The 19,376-nt window shown below is 46.4% G+C and overlaps 1 protein-coding gene across 8 annotated transcripts in view; it reads right to left on the minus strand.

Moving 5' to 3' along the window:
• Positions 1-19,376, minus strand: part of Prom1 (prominin 1) — a 101,905-nt gene that overhangs the window by 12,072 nt on the left and 70,457 nt on the right. For all 8 annotated transcript variants that reach the window (XM_010641879.3, XM_010641878.3, XM_010641874.3 and 5 more), the window contains 9 exons: positions 18,447-18,606; positions 16,373-16,525; positions 10,492-10,615; positions 8,421-8,524; positions 5,775-5,859; positions 4,037-4,183; positions 3,114-3,185; positions 2,099-2,191; positions 373-426 (listed from right to left, as the gene is read on the minus strand). In XM_010641879.3, the coding sequence (XP_010640181.1) occupies positions 373-426; positions 2,099-2,191; positions 3,114-3,185; positions 4,037-4,183; positions 5,775-5,859; positions 8,421-8,524; positions 10,492-10,615; positions 16,373-16,525; positions 18,447-18,606 (992 nt within the window). The remainder of the gene's footprint in view (positions 1-372; positions 427-2,098; positions 2,192-3,113; positions 3,186-4,036; positions 4,184-5,774; positions 5,860-8,420; positions 8,525-10,491; positions 10,616-16,372; positions 16,526-18,446; positions 18,607-19,376) is intronic.

Below are 19,376 nucleotides of genomic sequence, written 5' to 3' on the forward strand. Positions count from 1 at the left end.
AAGACATACAAGAAAGCCAGTGGTCAGCCCAGGAGTGAAGATAAAATGCTCAGGAGGCTCTGAGGTAGACAGTTTGTTACACAGCACTATCTCTGCAACAGTGACCGATGCACTTTTGCAGTGACTACGCCTGCATCCTGCACATTAAAACACAGATCTTTTCATCTGTATATCTAACCACCTAAGCAGGAGTTTGCATCCACAGAAGCATTTGTAGAAAGAATATGGTAGGGAAACTTGGTTTAAAATGAGTAGATAACTGAGATTTTTTTAAAAAATTTGAATACCTATTTAAAAAATCAACATCTTTGAAATTCTGTGCATGGTATTAGAGAACAAAACCCACGACAGAAAAACAAAATAAATGCTGACCTTCAGTCCACTGCTTGTGCGTTGAAGTATCCTGATGTTTTTTTTTAAATTGTTCTGGGGAACAAACAAAATATTTCTTAAATTATTACACAAAGCAGCAAGATCATGTGTCTTGTGTCCTCCTCCCCCAATACAGCCATCAAATCTGACTTTACACAGGAAGGGTTTCCTTCTGGAAAAAGCAGCACACACACAAGTTGTGACAAGTATCTTCCATGTCTCTAGTGTAAGAAAATCTGAAGAAGAAAATCAGGATACATAATTGAAAGCTCTGTGCAGCAGCATAACACATGCAAAGTATCCAAGAAATCCTCTTGATGCGGGTTTGATCGAAGCGGAAGGTACTTAAGCACTTTTAAAAACAGGTGTGGTTCACCTGAGTGCTTTAAGTCACGAGTGGCCATCCTTATCTATACAGGGCCATTCAGTAACGACTTTAGGCTTTAGTCTGTCCCAATTATGCTGCTTTGCCTTTACAAACAAGAACAGCCACAGTTGTTCAGTAAGTGAGCATGACCATGTTCCAATAAAACTTTATTTACAAAAACCGGCAGCAGACTAGATATGGCCCTCAGGCTGTCTTTCATGAAGGCCATAGTTTGACAACCCCTGTTTTAGGCCATAGGTCACGTGTAAAGCAATTTGCCTCTGAATGACCAGATTGCCCTAGCTCCGAAGAGGCCAAGGAGCCCTGTCCAACTGAAGAAAAGGGTTTAAGGAAAATGCAAAACCAGCTTAAAACCTTAAGAACTTTCTACTGGTGAAATCAAGGATAGCTAAGAATCACGAGAAGCCCGGAGTACACATGAAGCAAATTCGACACAAGGACTTTGTGACATCCCCAGTGAATTACGAAGTCAGCAGGAGAAAGAGAGAGACGATTACAACGAGACCCAGAGACTGGATTTTGGAGTGACGGGATGCAACGTACATCTCCAAACCTGAGCAACTGACCCAGGAGCACAAATCCCCCTCAGTTCTGCCCTGGGCTAGCACGCAAACAGCCATTCCTCAATTTCTGAGTCTCTCTGATATCAGCAGTCCTTCATCTCTGCAAGCCAGGTCAGGCAAGGCAGGAATCATTCCTGATATCTCCATGCTTGATTTTTAAAAGTTTTATTTTTACATGAGGCAATGCAGAAGCTACAGTGCTTCAGAAAGGCAGAAGCAGGATGTGAACTGAGGTCAGCTTAATTCTATAGCCCTTGTTCTTTTGGGGCTGAAAACTGTTTTTACTGCCTTGAAGGGAGGGAGAAGCCAGGGACGGCCAGGATGGGAAAGAGAAGAAAACAGTGGCTGCAGAGACAGGCAGTAGAGCCACGTGGCTGCTGGATGTGGGAAGAGAAGCACTCACCCTCACCTTCATATATTTCTAGGCAGAGTTTGGAGAAAAAGAATTGGAAAACAGTGAGACAGAGTCAGAACAAAGTCACCAGCACTGTGCTAAATCCATGGTTCAGGAGACTGCGAAGAGCAGCAGAAACCAGAGCAAGGGTGCAGGATCCGGGCACCAGGGCAACTCCCTGCTGACACTCACTGGGAGAAGGGAGAGGAAGGAAGAGGGAGGGTGGTGCAATTTCGGATTTATGTTCTTCAGAACTGAGGCTGAAATCATGGCGAGGACCTCTGTGAGGTCAGCAGGAGTCCTTGAGTTAAATCAAAGCCAAGCAGGTGCCGCCTATGTGGCTCAGGGCCCAGGGAGATATCACAGGCTGGTGACCGTTACCAGTGACTGCTCCATAGGCAGGACTTGCTGGTGATGTATCCCTCTGAGAGTCTGTGCATGGGTTCGGAGGCCATCTTTCACATTTCCTGGGGGCTACAAAGAGAAGAAAGGAAATACAGACGCACACTCTCACCAGACTGCGAAGCCCCCACTGTGCACACGGGGGCACCAGCTGCCATGACATGAGCCTGTGCCATCTCCAGAACTGGAAACTGATGGCTGCAGTTGGGTGCAGGGGCCGGCCATGAGGGGCTGTGCCAGGAACCCCATTGTCATCACAGAGCTGGGGACTCTCACCATACCTCACACCCAGGGAAGAACTTTTCCTAAGCCCCAGAAACTGTGTTCTTCCTTTCTCTGCCACACTGTGCCACAGCCACTATGGGTTTCCCTGTTTCACAGATGAGAAAACCAAGGTCCAGCCCAAAACTGTTTGTTTAACCCACGCTTAGTATTTAATACATTAACTGTAACAGTCCTATAGGGAAGGTACTAGTGCCCCCATTTTACAGATAGGGAAGCACAGGCACAGAACAGCAAAATATCTTGCTCAATCTCCTACTGTTATGAAGAGGCTGAGTAAACCCAGGTCTTCCTCCAGAGCCCAGGATCCTCATTACTGGTCTGCTGTTTCTGGGAAGAGAGCAGTTCAGGTCATCACCCAGCAGAGGAGGTGATGAAGTGGAAGACTATGGAGTCTAACAGTGCCTCTCCTACCATTTTCTACTTACTACCCATGATGCAAAGCACCCCATGGAATTTTCGACCCATACCCCAGTTTCTATTCTCTACTCTACAAGAAAAATGGCACACGTGCATGCGCTCGTGTGCATTTGTGTGTGTATATATGAAAGCAGCACGGCAATGGCTGCTGATAAGAACTGCTAACCTGCATCAGACAGGCCTTTTCAACAGAGTTAAACTCGTGCCAAAAAGAAACTTCAGTTGCTCACCCCAGTATTGACGTGAGATCTCTACAACTCCTACAGCACTGAAAGAGACTATTTGAACTCACCAAATTTTTTACTTTGTCTTCTAGGTCAAGCGAAAATGATAAAAGATTCACTTTCACAGGGGTTTTATCAGTCTACAAAAGAGGTAAACAAAAATAGTGTTACGGATAGGAGATTTTTACACCTTAACAAAATCTAGTTTGAACATGGGTCCATAATTATGAAACAATAAAGGCTAGAAACTCTCACATAGGTGACAACATTCTTACTTATATGCACTATTTTTCTAATGTGTGTGTGTGTGTGTGTGTGTGTGTATTTTTTGGTACTGGGGATCGAACTCAGGACCTTGTGCTTGCGAAGGAGGCAGCAGCACCACTGAGCTAATTGCCCAGCTCTAATATATATTTTTGTTAGCACATATTAGTTACGCAGACTACTGAGTTTCCTTGTGGCATTTTCATGCATATATCATGCTTTGATTGCACCTGTCCCCCATTCCCTGTCCCTTCCCTCTTCTCTGACAGTCTTCCTTCTGCTTTACACCTGCCACTTTTATATTCAACCGCAAAAAAGAATGAAGTACTGACACCTGCTGTAACACCCAAGAACCTCCACAGCGCGCTACGTGTAGGAAGTCAGACACAAAAGGTTGCATTACTGTACATTCTATGTACAGGAACATCCAGAGTAGGAAAATCCACAGGAATACAACACAGAACGGTGGGAGATGAGAGTGCGTGTGGGGTGGGGAGCAGCTGGCAGTGACAGAGCATTTCCTTTAGGGCAATGAAAATCTTTTGAAGCCAAATAGAGATGGTAATTATATAACATTGTGAATGTACTAAATGTCATTAAATTAACCCCTTTAAAAACCGTGATGGCATGTTATGTGAATCTTCTCTCATTAAAAACACAAATTTAAAAAATGCACGCCTAGTATTGCAATCGTCCCAAAAGATCACACGTGCGCAGATGTATTTACCTGAGCCAAGAAGGTGTCATAATCTATATCCTGAATTCCGGAAGTTGCAAAGGCCTGAAGGTTTTTTCTTCCTTCTGCATCCAGCAGAACAATATTATCAAGATTTACATTCAGATTTTCAAATTCACTCAATATGTTTCCAGTATGCTGCATGACACAAAAGTTTTAAACAATCCGTTATTCTCAAAGGATGTCACCAATTTAATGCTATAAGAGAATAATAAAATTATACAGGCACAGGTGTGTGCATACACTGGATTGGCATTTCTTCCTTCCCTGCCCCTGTAGGTCCACGGCAAGCACTCTTCGTTCTACCTGCCACCTCAAAGACCTCAAAGCGAACACCTGTCATAAGAGAGGGACGTGAATTCCACTGGGACACCAGGGAGAAAGAACTCAAAGGGACCCATCGGCCAGAGGGGACTGTAGAGAGGAGGTGGCTTCTGAACTCCCAGCCTCAACAAACACAGATGCTGGAAGGGACGGGGTACGCTGGCATTCTAGGGATGAGACCAGCACAGGAAGGCTAGGACTGGGCAGCAGGAAGACGTGAGCGATACCTTCTGGGAAACAGTGTTTGGTTACTTGGGCAAAGATCATAGTGACGTTTGTTGATCTGGGGCTCACCTGTCAATGGCTTCAGGCAGCATGACCCAGGGGGCAGGCTCTCAAACTGCCACCCAGCACAGCACAGAGGAAATGGCTCATGGTGTGATGGGGAAAGAGGGCTTTTAATTAGGATTTAGTTACAAAACTGTATTTCATTAAAGAACAGGCAAGGAGTGCTTAGGGAAGACAGTCAATAAAATTTCATATGCAGCTTTCAAATAAGTAAAGTTCCAGGGCCAGGGATTTAGCTCAGCGGTTGTGCTGCCTGCCTCGCAAGAGCAAGGACCCAAGTTTGATCCCCGGTATCAAATAATAATAATAATAATAATAATAATAATAATAATAATAATAATAAAGTTCCTCATATTTGAGAACTGTCAAATCATCATGGCCTTGTGGTCACTTCCATGATGCCTTAATCAGCAAACCGCAGGGCTTGGAGGTCAACTCCTTCTTTGGTACCTCTTAGGATCTACTCTCATTATGGAAGCCCCAAAGGAGGAGAGCTCTCCAGATCCTTCTAGGCTAATCATACTCTAGACCCACATAGCAGGGACTTCACTGCTTCCTTCCGTCCAGTGTGTTTGGACTGACCCTTCTTCAGAGTCTTCAGACTCAGACTGGGGTGTGCACTGGAGCAAAGCAGGCAAGAAGGTCACTCTGTCTGCTTCATCCTTCCTGCTTCTTGCCAGCAGAGGCCATACTGGGGCCATGTGACACACAGGAATGAGGACAGTATGGGCCATACTTCCCAATCTGGGACCTGGTAGAAAAAGGGGGCTGGTCTTGGAGAACTAACCTCCCTGGGGAGCAGGTGGGACTTTTTCCTAAAGGATCATCAAAACTTAGTGCAATGAAATCATTTCCTGGGCAAGGTCTTAAGTGAGATCCTTTTTAAGGATCTTGGGTGATCCACAAGAAAAATTGAGGCCACAAGAGGGACAAACAGTTTGGGGTGAGAAAATGTTTTAGAATTTGATCAAGGTGAGGATTGTACAACCTTGTGGATATACTAAATGTCACTTTAAAATGGTTTATGTTATCTTAGGGAATTTCACATCAATTTCAACAAAAAGAAAGACGAGTTTAAGTAGCGTCACAATGTGTCAAGTACACGGCTGGTTCTCACCTCCTGAATGTCGAGTTCCTCACTGATGTTGAAACGGTTCTCTAGTTTAAGGCTGGTGTAAATGCCTTTATCATTTTTGCAATCACTGTGGGAAGATAGAGAAATCATGACCCAGGAAAGCAACGTGGCTACCTGCACCCACTGATTAAGGAGGCGGCAAGAGTCTGTTTCTCAACGTGTGACTTATGGAGACACAAGTGGGTGCCAAGCGCCATCCTTGGCACACAGAATTCACAGCACTCACCACTCCTGCCGTCTTTCCCTGCTGCTGAACTGTCTTAGTTTCGGAACAGATACAATGCGACTGATAAATATATCTTTCTGTCTGTTTCCTTTATGTTATTTCCTGTACTGCTGCAGACAGGTTTGCAAATAGAGAAGAAATAAATTCTCTTTAAAAAATTCAAAAATTATACTTCCTGGAAAGAGATGCCCTACAAAGTTTATCATGGGCTTTATTAACGCCCTTGCCAAGCCCAATTCCCCTCTGATTTGTTTTGTTTTGTTTTGTTTTGTTTTTTGGTACTGGGGATTGAACCTGGGACCCTGCATTTGTGAGGCAAGGAGTAGAACCAACAATGAGCTAAATCTCTGGCTCCCCTCTGATTCTCAGTATTTTGTCTTCATTTACTAACTATATGCTTAAACATTTATTCTAAAGGTAAGGCTGGTGACAAGCTAGCGTTCACAGACATCCAGACACTCAGTCCAGTTTGTCTATAAACCTAACCCACAAATGGATCAAGAGAGTGTTAACCTTACCAATGGGTTCATCCATTAGTGAGCTAATAGCTGAATGGGCCACTAATAGGCAGAGCCTACTTGGAAGAAAAGGTCACCAGGGCCATGCCTTTAGAGTACGTCTTGTTCCTGGCCTCACCCGTCTTCGTTTTCCTGTTCCCTGGCCACCATGAGGTGAGCAGCTTTCCTCTGTGATGTCCTGCCTCACCATAGGCAGAAAATCAATGCAGTCATCCGACCATGGACTGAGACCTCTGAAACCATTAGCCAAAATAAATGTTGCCTTCTTTAAGTTGTTATTCTCAGGTATTTTGTCGCAGTGACACAAAGCTGACTCACACAATCAACTTTTGGACATTTTGTCCTCAGTGTGCATTACCACTGCCTGTGTAGTTTTAGTTCATTCACTAAGAATGTGTCATGTTAGAAAACATACCCTCCAGCCCTCTGGTCTCCCTGTGATTAAAAATAAAAGTGCTACTGTTGACTTAAAACTGTCCTGTGATTTAGCATCAAATAATCTCTAAGTGACTTTTTTCACTATGGCCAACAGCAGAGATTAAACATGTAAAACAATCAACCATCAGACCAGTAAAAATGTTTCACCATCTGCACAGGTATATGATGTGAAGTAACACTAGATTGAGAAGAAAAGAATGCTATACGGTATTTGGGGGACTGCTTCAAAAGTAAACTAAGAAGCGAGAAAAAAACCTTAGCAGTTTCATTGGGAGAAGCTTAAACAGTGGTGAACGCCTGGTTCCTCAGGACCCAGGGCTAGGGACAAGCTTATTCCTGTCCTGGTAGATGATCTACCACTACTTGGGAGGCTCAAGAGAGAACTCCCAACTTCCAGAGGTCACCTGGGTCTCTCACGTGAGCATGTGGCTGTGTGGCTGCTGCTGAATCTCAAAACACACTTACTAATGGGATGAAGAGATCTAGCAGGGGAAAGAAAGTGACCAAGGCAGTGGGAAGACAGCTCATGGGGTGGAGTAAGGGCTGCAATTGATCTGCCTTAGAGGGGAGGATGTTTCCAGGGCAAGGACGTTGGCTGCATGAACATTCACTTGGTCACCTCATTCAGCTGTGATCTCACCACCAAGGAGAGGGCGGTGAGATCCTCCTCTCTTAGGAGTTGCAAAGAGGCAGGTGATGGAAAGGCTGCAAAAAGGGAGCGATTCATTACACAGAGCAATCTGCTGAGGCAGACAGCACCTTGAAGATCCAAGGTGGTTTTACAAGATGGAGAGAAATGTGTGCCCCAGACAGCATTCCAGGGATACTAGCAGTTAGGTTATGCAGTTCTACCATGTTCTTATGTGTCAAAGACGGGAAGTGTGTGTTGATGAACAATCATAAGTAAGGAATGCGTCATTTTATCATGTTCTTATGACATGCCAAGCACTGTTCCAATCTCTGGTATCTTGCTGGACTCTAAAATACCCCCAGGGGAGAGTCTTGCTGTCACAACTGCTACTAGATAGAGGGGAAGTGGAATTGTTCAGGGTCACAGGGACCCCAGAAGCAGAGGAAGAAGGTGGTCTGAGGGCTTGGACCGGCCCTGTAATGACAACACCATTATTATACCTGGGGTTTGGACTGTTTGCTTAATTCTCACAGAGCCCCAGTAAGGCACTATAGGATCGCCTTATCCAGAGAATCCCAGGGACTTCTGAAAGAGGAACCCTGAGACATCACTATTCCAGGTTTCAAAGGTCTTGGCTCAGGGTTATCTTTCTGGTCTTATTTTTAGTCTCTTTGCTAAGACCAGAGAGCAGTACAGCTCTGAAACTGAAAAGTCTTCTGAGTAAGGTTAAAAGAAATACTTTGAAAGCAAAATTCTCATACTGGAGAAAAGCCATTTTACACAGCAAATTAAGTAAGTAATATAATTAGTGATACCTGTAAACTTGTTCAAAAGTGAGTTTAACATTTGGTTTTTTGAGTACCAAGCCAGAGAGATAATACTCCCATTCCTCATTTAGTAAGAAGGGGGTGTCCAAAACCTAGAACAAATGAAATAAGATTTGTAAAAAACAGGTTTACATTAACATGCCTACGTATAGTAAAATGAATATTCTATTAAGTACTTTTGAGACTTTCATATCATGATATTTCTCATCAACTTCTAGTCTAAAACTAGAAAATAATAGAGTAATTGTAATAAATCAATTGACTACTGGATAGCATCAATCAAAGTTGTAGATAATTTTTTTGAGACTGCAACTCTATTTCAGTAAACACATTAGAAAATAGAGGAAATTAGAAGACAGAAATTAGAGGAAATTTGCTTCAGAATAGTTTCTATAAAATCCTGAAGCTATAGACCCAACCCTTCACTACTTCTCTCTGGACAAAATAAATTAAAACTCATACACTCTGAGTCTGCACCATAATATTTGTGACAAACTAATTCATGACTGTGTACATACCTGACAAGTACAAGTTGAATATCCCTTATCTGAAATGCCTGTGACCAGAAGTGTTTCAGAATTTTCTTCTGATTTTGGAAACATTTACAAAAAGGGGACAAGGACCTAAGCCTAAAATATGAAATTCATTTATATTTTATGTACTCCTTAGACACATATCCCAAAGGTAATTTTATACAATATTTTAAATTATTTTGTACATGAAACAAAGTTTCAGGGTATAGAATTTTCCCATTTATGGTGTCATGTAAGTGCTGAAAATATTTCAGACTTTGGAAAATTTTGGATTTCAGATCATTTTGGATTAGGGATGGTTGACCAAATAAATGGTTTTGAAATATCTCTTGCTTTTAAAGAATTACTTTTTAATGATTCAATACTGCAGAGCAGATAACAGAGCCTTTTTAAAGTATCTTACTAGTATTATTAAAAGGCCAGGTGAAGTAATGTGATACATCAACACTCTCAATTTAATTTCTCTTAACTGAATGAGCAACCAAAACATCATCTCCATGACAACTGATGACTGTTTAGTCATTCACGTGACTTCACTACAGACTCGAGGTGGAAAAAATATATATATAATGAGATAAAGAGGAGTATATTTTAAAAATCAGAATCTGGAGCAAAAAGCCAGAGTCATGATTTAAAACTACCTCCTCAAAGAGTAAGGTGAATTCCACAGAGCCCCAGGGGCTGAAGGAGTTCCTTTGGGAAGGAACGTGAAGCTCAAATTCAGTTCCAACTGGGCCGGCGGACATCCCCAGGGACGAGCCTCTGCCACCACGGTGTCCTTTATTGGTCCCTTTCGCTTGAAATGCAGGGCCCCACGTCATCTGGGTGGAGAACTCTGCACTTGAGAAATTCTATAAATGTCAGAAGCTTCCAGAAGGGTGCAGAAGGAAAGTGGGAGTCTACCTTCCCGTCCTCAGTACCGTGAGGAGCTTCTACTGAGGAGAATGTTTTTTCCCAGCACCAGAGATGGAGCCCATTGACACTGTGCCACTGAGCTATATCCCCGGCCCTTTAGAAAATTTTATATTGATAAAGTCTTGCTAAACTGCCCAGGCTGGCCTCCAACCTATAATTCTGCTGCCTCAGCCTTCTGAGTAGCTGGGATGACAGGGGTGAGGCATGATTTTTGTTCTCCCATAATATTACAATCTCAGGCCTTAATTCCTGGCACTGATTTCACATAGAATCAAAAAATAAGAATGCCATTATATACATATGTATAAGTATATGAATACACACATATACACACACACACACACATTTTTTCCTCTCAACAAGTTGGATTAAAACCAAACTAGCTGGGATTAGTCACACATGCCTGAAATCCCAGGACTCCAGGAGGCTGAGGCAGGAAGATTGTATTGAGGCCACCCAGCATGGACAACTTAGCAAGACAATATCTAAAATTAAAAATTAAAAAAAAAATACTCATATTTTTATAGTGCTCTTGACATAACCCACAAGTTATGGGGGAAATCCAACTGTCCTTTCAAGTCCTGCCACAATGAACAGAAAACCATATTTACCTGGAATAGCTTCCTGTTTGCATAAGGTTCACAGACCAATTTTTCCATATTTACACCAACGACAAACGTAAGAACCACGAGGGTCATCAGTAACCAGCAAAAGAGGAAAGCTAGTCCAACCCCCCTGGAAAAAATACAAAGAAAGTTAGTAATCCTACGGAAAGCATCCAGGACTACCGACCAGTTCCTACTCACGCTACCAACTGGTGGTGTATAACAGAGCTGCACGCTGAACAGATCGGCCTGATATGAGCAGCGCAGAGAAGTGGGCAGCACTGCCCCTTCCATCCTGGGCTCACAATCATGGAACCCTTACGATGCCAGTGCCTGCTCCACTTGCTGTTCAGTGCGACTGAGAACCAATCCTCTCTGCGAAAGGAACAGAAGGTAGAGACTCCAGGCTGGAAGAGGGCCCTGGAGAGTCTGGAAGGGGCCGACATGGCCCTGCATCCCCACGGTGGTAGAGAAGGGCACGGGGGCTGCTTCAGAGGCAGGGAAGGGTGAGCGGGGTGGGGCTGGGGGACCCAGGAGGTTGCTGTGGAAAGGCAGAGGCACAGAGGACACAGTGTAAGGCATGGTTGGACAGTTGTCACATGGACGGCCATCAATGGCCGGGCACCGTGATGGTCACCTGATGAGGCTGCTGGCAGTGGAGACGTCAGTGGGCGAAAGACGCACAGCACAACAGGCAGAGGTGGCAGGATAGGAGGTGAAGGCAGGAAGGATGGGGCCGAGAACACTGTCTGAATGGAAAGAGAAGCTGGGGCGGGCATCAGCCGTGTTGCCAGGGAGACACTTTGGTGAGGATGCCGTGCAGGGGTCTGGAGCACAGACATCTGGTCAGGGAAGGCAGGAGGCAGAAACCAGCATGGGGCTGGACTGCAGAGGGGAGCACCTAGGACTGGCCTGGAGGGCTTTGGCCTTTTCTGGACGGGTGGCAAAAGGACAGCAAGCGAACAAGAGCAAGGGAGACTCACAGAGCAGGACAGAAACCATCTGGCTGTGAGGTCACCCACAGGGGAAGGAGAGTTTGCAGAAGGAGGGTGCAGATGCAGAGGGGGTGGGAGCTGCTGCAGATACTGCTGTCCCCCTATCCTGGGCCCAGAGGATGCTGCTGGCAGAGAGAACAGAATGAAGGCAGAGTGGAGGGACAGAGGAGGGGCTGAGGGAAGGCGGACTGGGGAGGGAGTGGGAGAGGGTGTAGGCGGAAACTCACAGTGCTCTGAGAAGGCTGATGTGCAGAGGACAGCGCAGGGGAGGGGCGGTGTTAGCAGAAGCTGCTTTTATTTTTAAGGAAGCGGGAGAACAGAACGTACCCCAGGGTTAAGAGGAAAGGCCAAGAGAGAGAGAGGGAGAACGAAGCTGCAGGAGTGGGCCTGTCAGGTGCATCCACCGGGTGAGCAGGGCAGGCTCCCTGGGAGGCGAGGATCCCTGCACCTTGGCCAGGCTGAGAAGGGACCGCTCGTGTCTGGGGGTTTGGGTGTGGGGAGCTGAACGGTGGCTTTTACCTCCTTTGGGAAGGAGGAGGGAAAGCCCTCTGCTGAGAGGAGGAGATAGGAGGACGGATGGGTCATAGTGGGAAAGATCACTGCAGAGGCGTGAGAGGGTGGGCTGCTGCCAAAGCTAGGAAAGAAAGAAGAGGGAACGCGAAGGAATACACTGCGGGGCTGCTGGGGCGGGATCACCGGCTGGGCCGGGCCCCAGGGGCCCCGTGTGGGGCTTCCGTCCAGGTGCCCACGCGGTTCCTCCAGGGATGGCAAAGTCTCAGAGCTGTGGAGCAGGAGCTGCCTCAGCTGGCGCCGCCAATGGGGCACACCTCCGAGGGTCCTTCCAAACTAGGGCAGAGGCTCTGGGACTGTGGTTCTCCCGAGCCCCAAACCCCGAAAGCCACAGTCGCAAACATCTGCACGGCTTCACCCACTGGAATGCATCTGCTCAGCGTGGCTCTCCTTGCCCTAAAAGGCTTTCCCGTCCAGCACAGTTTGGAGAAGGGTTGCCATGGTTTTAACATACAGTATGACATTGAATGTTTACATTCTTACGCTATTACAGTAAAAGATACATTGCCACTAATCTCCCTATAACGCTGCCCCTCACTTCAAACACGTGGCTTTAAGACACACCGTAATGTTTTCGTGAGCCTGCTCTTCCGATGGATGGCACTGCGCAGGAGCAACTGCCTTATTTTTTACCAGATCTCATAATGATACTCACAAAAGAGAATAGGAAGCAGCGAAGGGCACGTTATGAAGACCTCTGCCTTGGGTCCTGACCTCCTGTGAGCCACCACAGCACAAGGCAAATTCAAGAACAGACAGAAACGAGACTTAAGAGTGGAGAAGCTGAGTCTTGGGTCTGCTCAGTGCTGCCCGTGACCCCCAAGCACATCCAGCATTTCTTGAACACAATTGTGGGAAGGAATAGGGAGCAGGGTATTCTTTGAAGTCATCTAGTGAATTACTGCTGAACACCTGGCCTGATGGCACCAGGCAGGGCTGTCAGGGAGTCGGCACTGCTTATCTTGCTAGGACGGAAGAAACCAGTACTAGACCCAGGTGCAATCAGCAAGTAACCCAGAAGACACAGTTCAGGGAAAAGGATTATATTTGGGGGTCACGCTGACCTCAGCTGCATGTAACTCAGCAGGGCCCTGCCACTTCACCGACCAGGACTTAGGCCTCAGTGACAGCCATTAGCAAAGGAGCAGCATCATCCCAACTCTGCCAGCTGACGTGCCCGTTTGAGCCACATGGGGCTTCGGTCTGACTCCTGATAATAAAGCAATAGAGCTGAATTAGAGAAGGCAAGAAGCAGGTGCCACCGGCCCTGGGCAGGGATGTCTGCTACAGAAGTGGACCTCCAGAACTGCTTCAGAAAGTGACCACTATGATAGGATGAACGTGCTTGAAGCGAGGGAGAGGTATTTTGGGGGGGATTCATGGCAATGACTGCAATACATTTCTAAAACTTAAACATTAATCATATATTTTGATCACACCTTATACACATGACGGGAAACCACAACAGCACAGCGGATGACAATTCTATTACTCCAAACAGAGCAGTTATCATTTCCAGACTGTTTTCTAAATATGCATATGCTGCCAGACCTGTTTTTGCAAGATTATGGAGGTCAGAACAGGCGGATGGGTGTTGAAAGTGTGGAGAAGAAAGAAGGAGGAGGGAGAAGAAGGTAGAGAAAAACAAAAACAAGAAGAAACAAAGACAATTTCCGCCTGAAATCTAGGGCTAGGGTTGTAGGTCAGTGGTAAAGCGCTTGCCTAGCATGTGTGAGGTATTGGGTTTGGTCACAAGTAAAGAAGGATGAACAAAGGAAGAGAGGGAAGGAAGAAAGGAAAGAAGGAAAGGAAAATTCCATCCAATTTGCCTAATTCTGTGACCCCTTTAGAAACATATTACCTTAATAGCTTTTTCCATTGAGGCAGGTCATCACGGTTACCGTGTCAGTGGCCTCAGGAGCACACATCCACGATTACCCGTTCCCCAGCCCTGCGCTGGCTGCACATCTGGGCTGTTTCCAACTCCTCACGCTCGTAACTCACACCACAGAAACACGTTCCTGCTCAGGAGCCTTCTCCAGAGTTTGGTCTGCTTCCTTCACAGGCGTCCCCTAAAATGGGACTTCCGGACAAAAGGCACATGGGCTTTCCCCTGGCCCTTGCTACAGAGCTTGACAAACTACTTTCTGTGAACCCGGAAACTACCACCAGCCAGCACGTGGGACCCACTGTGTGACGCTTCTGGCTGCTCTGGGAATGAGTTTTCTCTGGAAGTCCAGGTGAGCTGGGCCTTGTTTGCAGGGGTTAAAAGGGAATTTTCATACTGGGCTTTAGTGCAAGAGACGCTGCCCGGCACCTCTGTGAGGTCCCTGGCTCTCTCCTTGTCCTGTGCGGTAGATAATACATTCACTGCTGCATCCTAGGCAGCTGGAGATAATCAGGGACCCTCAGATGACACAGGATGGCAGTGAAGCCAGGGCCTGCAGCTTCCTTCCACGTGGAGGCCAAATGCTCCTGGTGCCCTGTCTGTAGCCCCCGGGGACGACTCAACAGCATAACAGGAGCAGCCTCTGCAGGACTTCCGGTCCTGTCCAGACTCCAGCAGCTTGTAGCTGCCGCCAACTTGTTGGTGATGTCCCTGTTCCTTTTTCTTTGAAGCCAGGTAACACAATTTTTTGTTATGTCCCTAAAAGCAATGTGGTGAGAATTTTATGAACTGCTTCTGAAGCAGTTATAAAGATGGGAGATACATAATCACCACTGAAACACTGGCAAAACAGCCAAATATCAGGGCTACTGAGTTCGTAAGAATCAATCAACTTCCTACCTTTCGCTGTGTTTATGTGAACAAAAAAAGTAAAGCAAACACATTTGCCCTTGCTGGTGTAATTTCTTCTCATTTATCTTTCCCTGACCAGAGGTACTTGGCTTAGAGTATAATTCCTTTTTTTTTGGTACCGGTGATCGAACTTGGGCCCTTGTGCTTTCAAGGCAGATGGCAGAACCATTGAACCAAATCCCCAGCCCAAGAGTGGAATTTCTTAAATCCAGGTTCTCTTGTGTGGAGCTGTTTGTCAGGCCATGGGAGGCCCCAGGTCTTTGTCTTTGTGCTTATTTTGAAGACCCTGGTGCCTGCATTAATGATATCAAAGGCTTGTTCTACAGAGGAGCCTAAGTGTTTTAGGGAAGGGGCTTAAGACTTGTGGCTCATAAGAACCTTGATTAATTATTACAGTGACTGCATATTCAGAAGACAGATTAGCACACATCACCTGCCCCCAGCCCTCCCTCCCTGCACAACGGCGATATCGGTGGGTGAATGAGAACATGTGGCCAGTGTTTTGGTTCTCTGTTCCCCACAGGGGTCGTTTTGAACCTCTGAGCCTCACCACACACCCAACAGCTGATTTGAAGCGAGCTTATCCAAACAGAGCCCATACGCAGTGTTGGCTCTGGCTCCGCCCTGGGCACGGCCAGCTCTGCCCACTGTACCACCACAGCCTACTCCAGCAAAGGTCTTCCAAAGGTGCCGATGTGGGTGTCCACGTCCCTGAAACAGGGACGATTGCTCCAGGAAGCCTCAGGCTCACCGTCCCACGGCAACCAGTCCTGGCCCTAACTGAGGCTGACTGTCTAAGGCCCAAGGGTGCTACTGTGGAGAACTCTGCTACTCCGAGTTTCCAGGGCTTCAAACTGGCAGCTGTGCTGACCACGGAGAATGGGGTCCGAGAGGACAGCTCCGCTTCTGATGAACAGACAAGCGAGGGAATGCGGTAAAGGAAGAGTGACACCCCCAGGAGACGAATGGCTGGAGAAAATGTGGTATTTATACAGAACAGCGCTACTCTGCCTTCAAGAAGGATAAACTTGAAAATGGACGCACCTTGAGCACACACTGCTAAGGGCAATAAATCAGACACACAAGCTGAAAGATCGAAAGGTTTCTCTTATATGAGAAACTCAAAGTATAAATACGCTGAAGCGCAAAATAAAACATAGGCAATAATTTTGCAAATGGGAAAGGCACCAAGAGATGGAGGGTTGGGGGAAGGGAAGGGGGAAAAAAAGAATACATATATCAACGTCCCAAAATGCGCGGAATCATTCTGCATGCAAACTTTTACTAATAAAAATAAACATTAAATACGAGGAGGAAAAATGGATATCTAGAAGGTCAACCCAGAAATGGTTTCCGCAGCAGCTGTTCTCAAAGGAGCCCACGCTCTGTAAACAGCGCACTTACATTGCTCTATCGTGTGCCATCCATTTAGTTTTCTTTTCCCTTTTTGTGCTTGCAGCAGGGCCCACACCAAAGACAGATCCACCACCCAAGACCCTCACTGCCCGGAACGCATACTCACACCATGAGGAAGACGCCTCCCGTGTTGGACACGCAGCCCCTGCTCGTCGGGGTGGCGCGCTTGTCGTAGCCACAGACGCCACACAACACGCCCAGGTAGAAAAAGACCACGGTGAGGCTCAGGAGGAAGCAGGTGATCAAGCTCCCCAGCCACCTGGTAAAGCAAGCACAGGGTTAGGGGGCTGCTCAGGCTGCGGGGCGGGGGAGCGGCGGCTCTTGGCCCTCTGAGGGACCTCAAGGTCCACTGAGTCCTCAGTGCATGAGCTCCCCATCCTACCCTGTCCTCCAGTATGCTCAGCTTCTGTGCGCTCTTTCAACGATCGATTGTGACATTTTTGCTTTTTTTTGGGTTTACTACTGATAAAAGAGCCTTAAGACTCTCAAGACCCTTCAAAGTTCTTTTCAGATACTGGGGATCTAACTCAGGCCCTTGTGCTTGCAAGGCAGGCAACAGAACCACCGAGCCAAACCCCTTTCAAGGTTCTTGATGTTGGAAGCTGTGGGAAGCACACGCTTGGATGACAGAGAAATGCCAGTCTCTTTCCTTGCCTTTCCGTAAAATACTCTGTGGCTGCGGGAATGTTCTGGGGCATCACGCTCCTGGCTAAACCGGAAACGCTCTACGTGGCAGATGCATGGCACATTTAGAATTTTATGAGGATCCTGAACCATATGTCTGCAGAGTGCAAATCTCAATTTTGTAATGGTCCTGGGAGACATTTTAGGGTAATGGAGGCTCAATTAGGTCTTCCAGCATTCCCGGAACAAACAACTACCTTTCCCAGCAGCTGAGGAGCATTTAAGGGTAAAAACTGCTCCCCAACATTTAAGATACTGAAAAACAAAAGAATGTGCTCTGTCTGGGGCCTCTCCACGAAATGGCCATAAAGCTTTTCCTTCAATAAAGAGCAATCTTGCTAATTATAATAATGGCCGTCAGCACCGTTCTGTGGAGGTTGGTTCCGAGTCTTGATGACACAAAATTAAATAAGCCCTTTTAGAGTCAATCAATCATCTACTTACATTTTCTTTAAAATAAGCTTATGGTCCTGAGCAGGAGCGGGGGGGGGACTGCACTGTTTTTCTCTCTTGTGAAACTCTGACACTGCTGCATTTGCAAGGTCAGGGAGCTCCTTCTTACGATGCCTGTTTTGGTGGTCTGGAGCCCTAACGAGACAGGGGACGCACCCCTGAACTCTTCCAGGACGGTAGCGGCCGAGCAGATGGGGCTGGGAAGCCAGCTGCATTTGAGGTCAGGGAGCTCCTTCTTACGATGCCTGTTTTGGTGGTCTGGAGCCCTAACGAGACAGGGGACGCACCCCTGAACTCTTCCAGGACGGTAGCGGCCGAGCAGATGGGGCTGGGAAGCCCATCTCTGACACATCTTAGCTGGCTTTAAGTGAGTCGCTTTGTTTTCCCTATCCCCAACGTCCTGGTCTACAAAACAGAATTTTAAGTGACACAACCCGAGAGACCTTTTGTGGGTGCAGAGGGGCTTCTGCGTGGAAAGCGCTTGCTGTGGGCACAGAAACTCTCCCAGGCGCTGACAGTTATTGTTATTATTTTATCAATGATCTCGTGCTCTTGCACAAGACACAACCTGAGTAAGAACGGCTCTGGACTCTCCCAGGGCTCAGGCAGGACCGGTATGGAAGCTGAGCCTTCCTCTCAATTTCCCAAGCCCTTAGGTCCTCCCCTCTCCCACACTCCACCTGGGATGTGGTCTCCGTGAAAAGCCACCCCTCCCATCCAACACTGAGTACAGCTTAGCCCGGAGAGCAATTCGCCAACTTCCAGGCTCAGAGAAGATGGTGCACTCTTAGCAGGAATTGACCTCGGTTATTTATGTTAGAAGCCCATCCCTGCAAATGCTTTTCTTACTTGCAGTTAAACTCTGAAATCCCTTTCCATAGGCTGCTTTCAGATTAGAACAAGATCCTAGAAGCAGCTGATCTCAGGAATTGCAAATTGTTGCATATTTGGTTCAAGAACCTTTTTAAACAATGGGGAAAGCTCTCCGAATCTCACTCAGGAACCGTACTAATCTCCTGTCGTTTCACTCTCAGAGTACTCACCAGTAGGAGTCATAGTCTTCCAACTTCGGCAAAGTCTGGTGGATGTAACTTTCAGTGTCATTGATGTAACCAGTGAAATTGGACAGCGTGTCCTGAATAGGAATCTGCTTAGTGAGACTATTGATGTTTGAACTAATGCCATTCAGGACATTTTTGACATCTGGAAGGAGAGGGAATGAGTTCGTATTTCAAACACAGAGGCCAAAGAAACTGTGTTTTGCAACCAGACACAAAGACTTGAGCCCCTTTAGGTTTTTCCCATGTTATGCACATGTTTAGAACAGAGGCGATTCTACAACAAGCATGAGTACAGCTAAGACCATCGAAAAGCAAAGACGAACTGCAGCAGCAACCCATGAGCATGGTCTTTAAGATAACACCAAAGTCAGGTCAGGGTCTTCTGCTCCCACCGAAGTGCTTCAAAAACGTGGATTAAGTGGGCAGGGCATGGTGGCACACACCTGAAATCCCAGCACTTGGAGGCTGAGGCAGGAGGACCACCATGATTTCAAGGCCAGCCTGAATTATGTAACAATAACCTGTTTCAGAAAAAAAAAAGGATCAACCTAACGAGATAATTGACAATGTGAAATAGGAAGAAAAGGGCTAAAGGTGTAGGGGAAGTGGGAAGGGTAGCGGAAAGGTAATAAGGGAAAAGAAAAAAATACGAGAAAATGAAGAAATGGAAATAAACTGTTTGTAAATGGGGAGGGGAGGAGGGGGTGAAGGGAGGGCAGGGACAAGGGGAAAAAATGAGAACCAAGACCTGTCATGTAGAGGTACAAGATCCCAATAATAAATGTAATTGTACTGTATACCTAAAATGTACCAATAAACTCAATGAGAAAAAAAAAAGGATCAAGTGATTAATATGTACAGCTGTGCCTACCACGCACTAGGCACATGAGCAAAAGTTAATTCGTTTCCTCT

This window comes from Fukomys damarensis, unplaced genomic scaffold (assembly GCF_012274545.1).
Source record: "Fukomys damarensis isolate Sample0158 unplaced genomic scaffold, DMR_v1.0_HiC HiC_scaffold_35, whole genome shotgun sequence".
Lineage (NCBI taxonomy): Eukaryota > Metazoa > Chordata > Mammalia > Rodentia > Bathyergidae > Fukomys > Fukomys damarensis.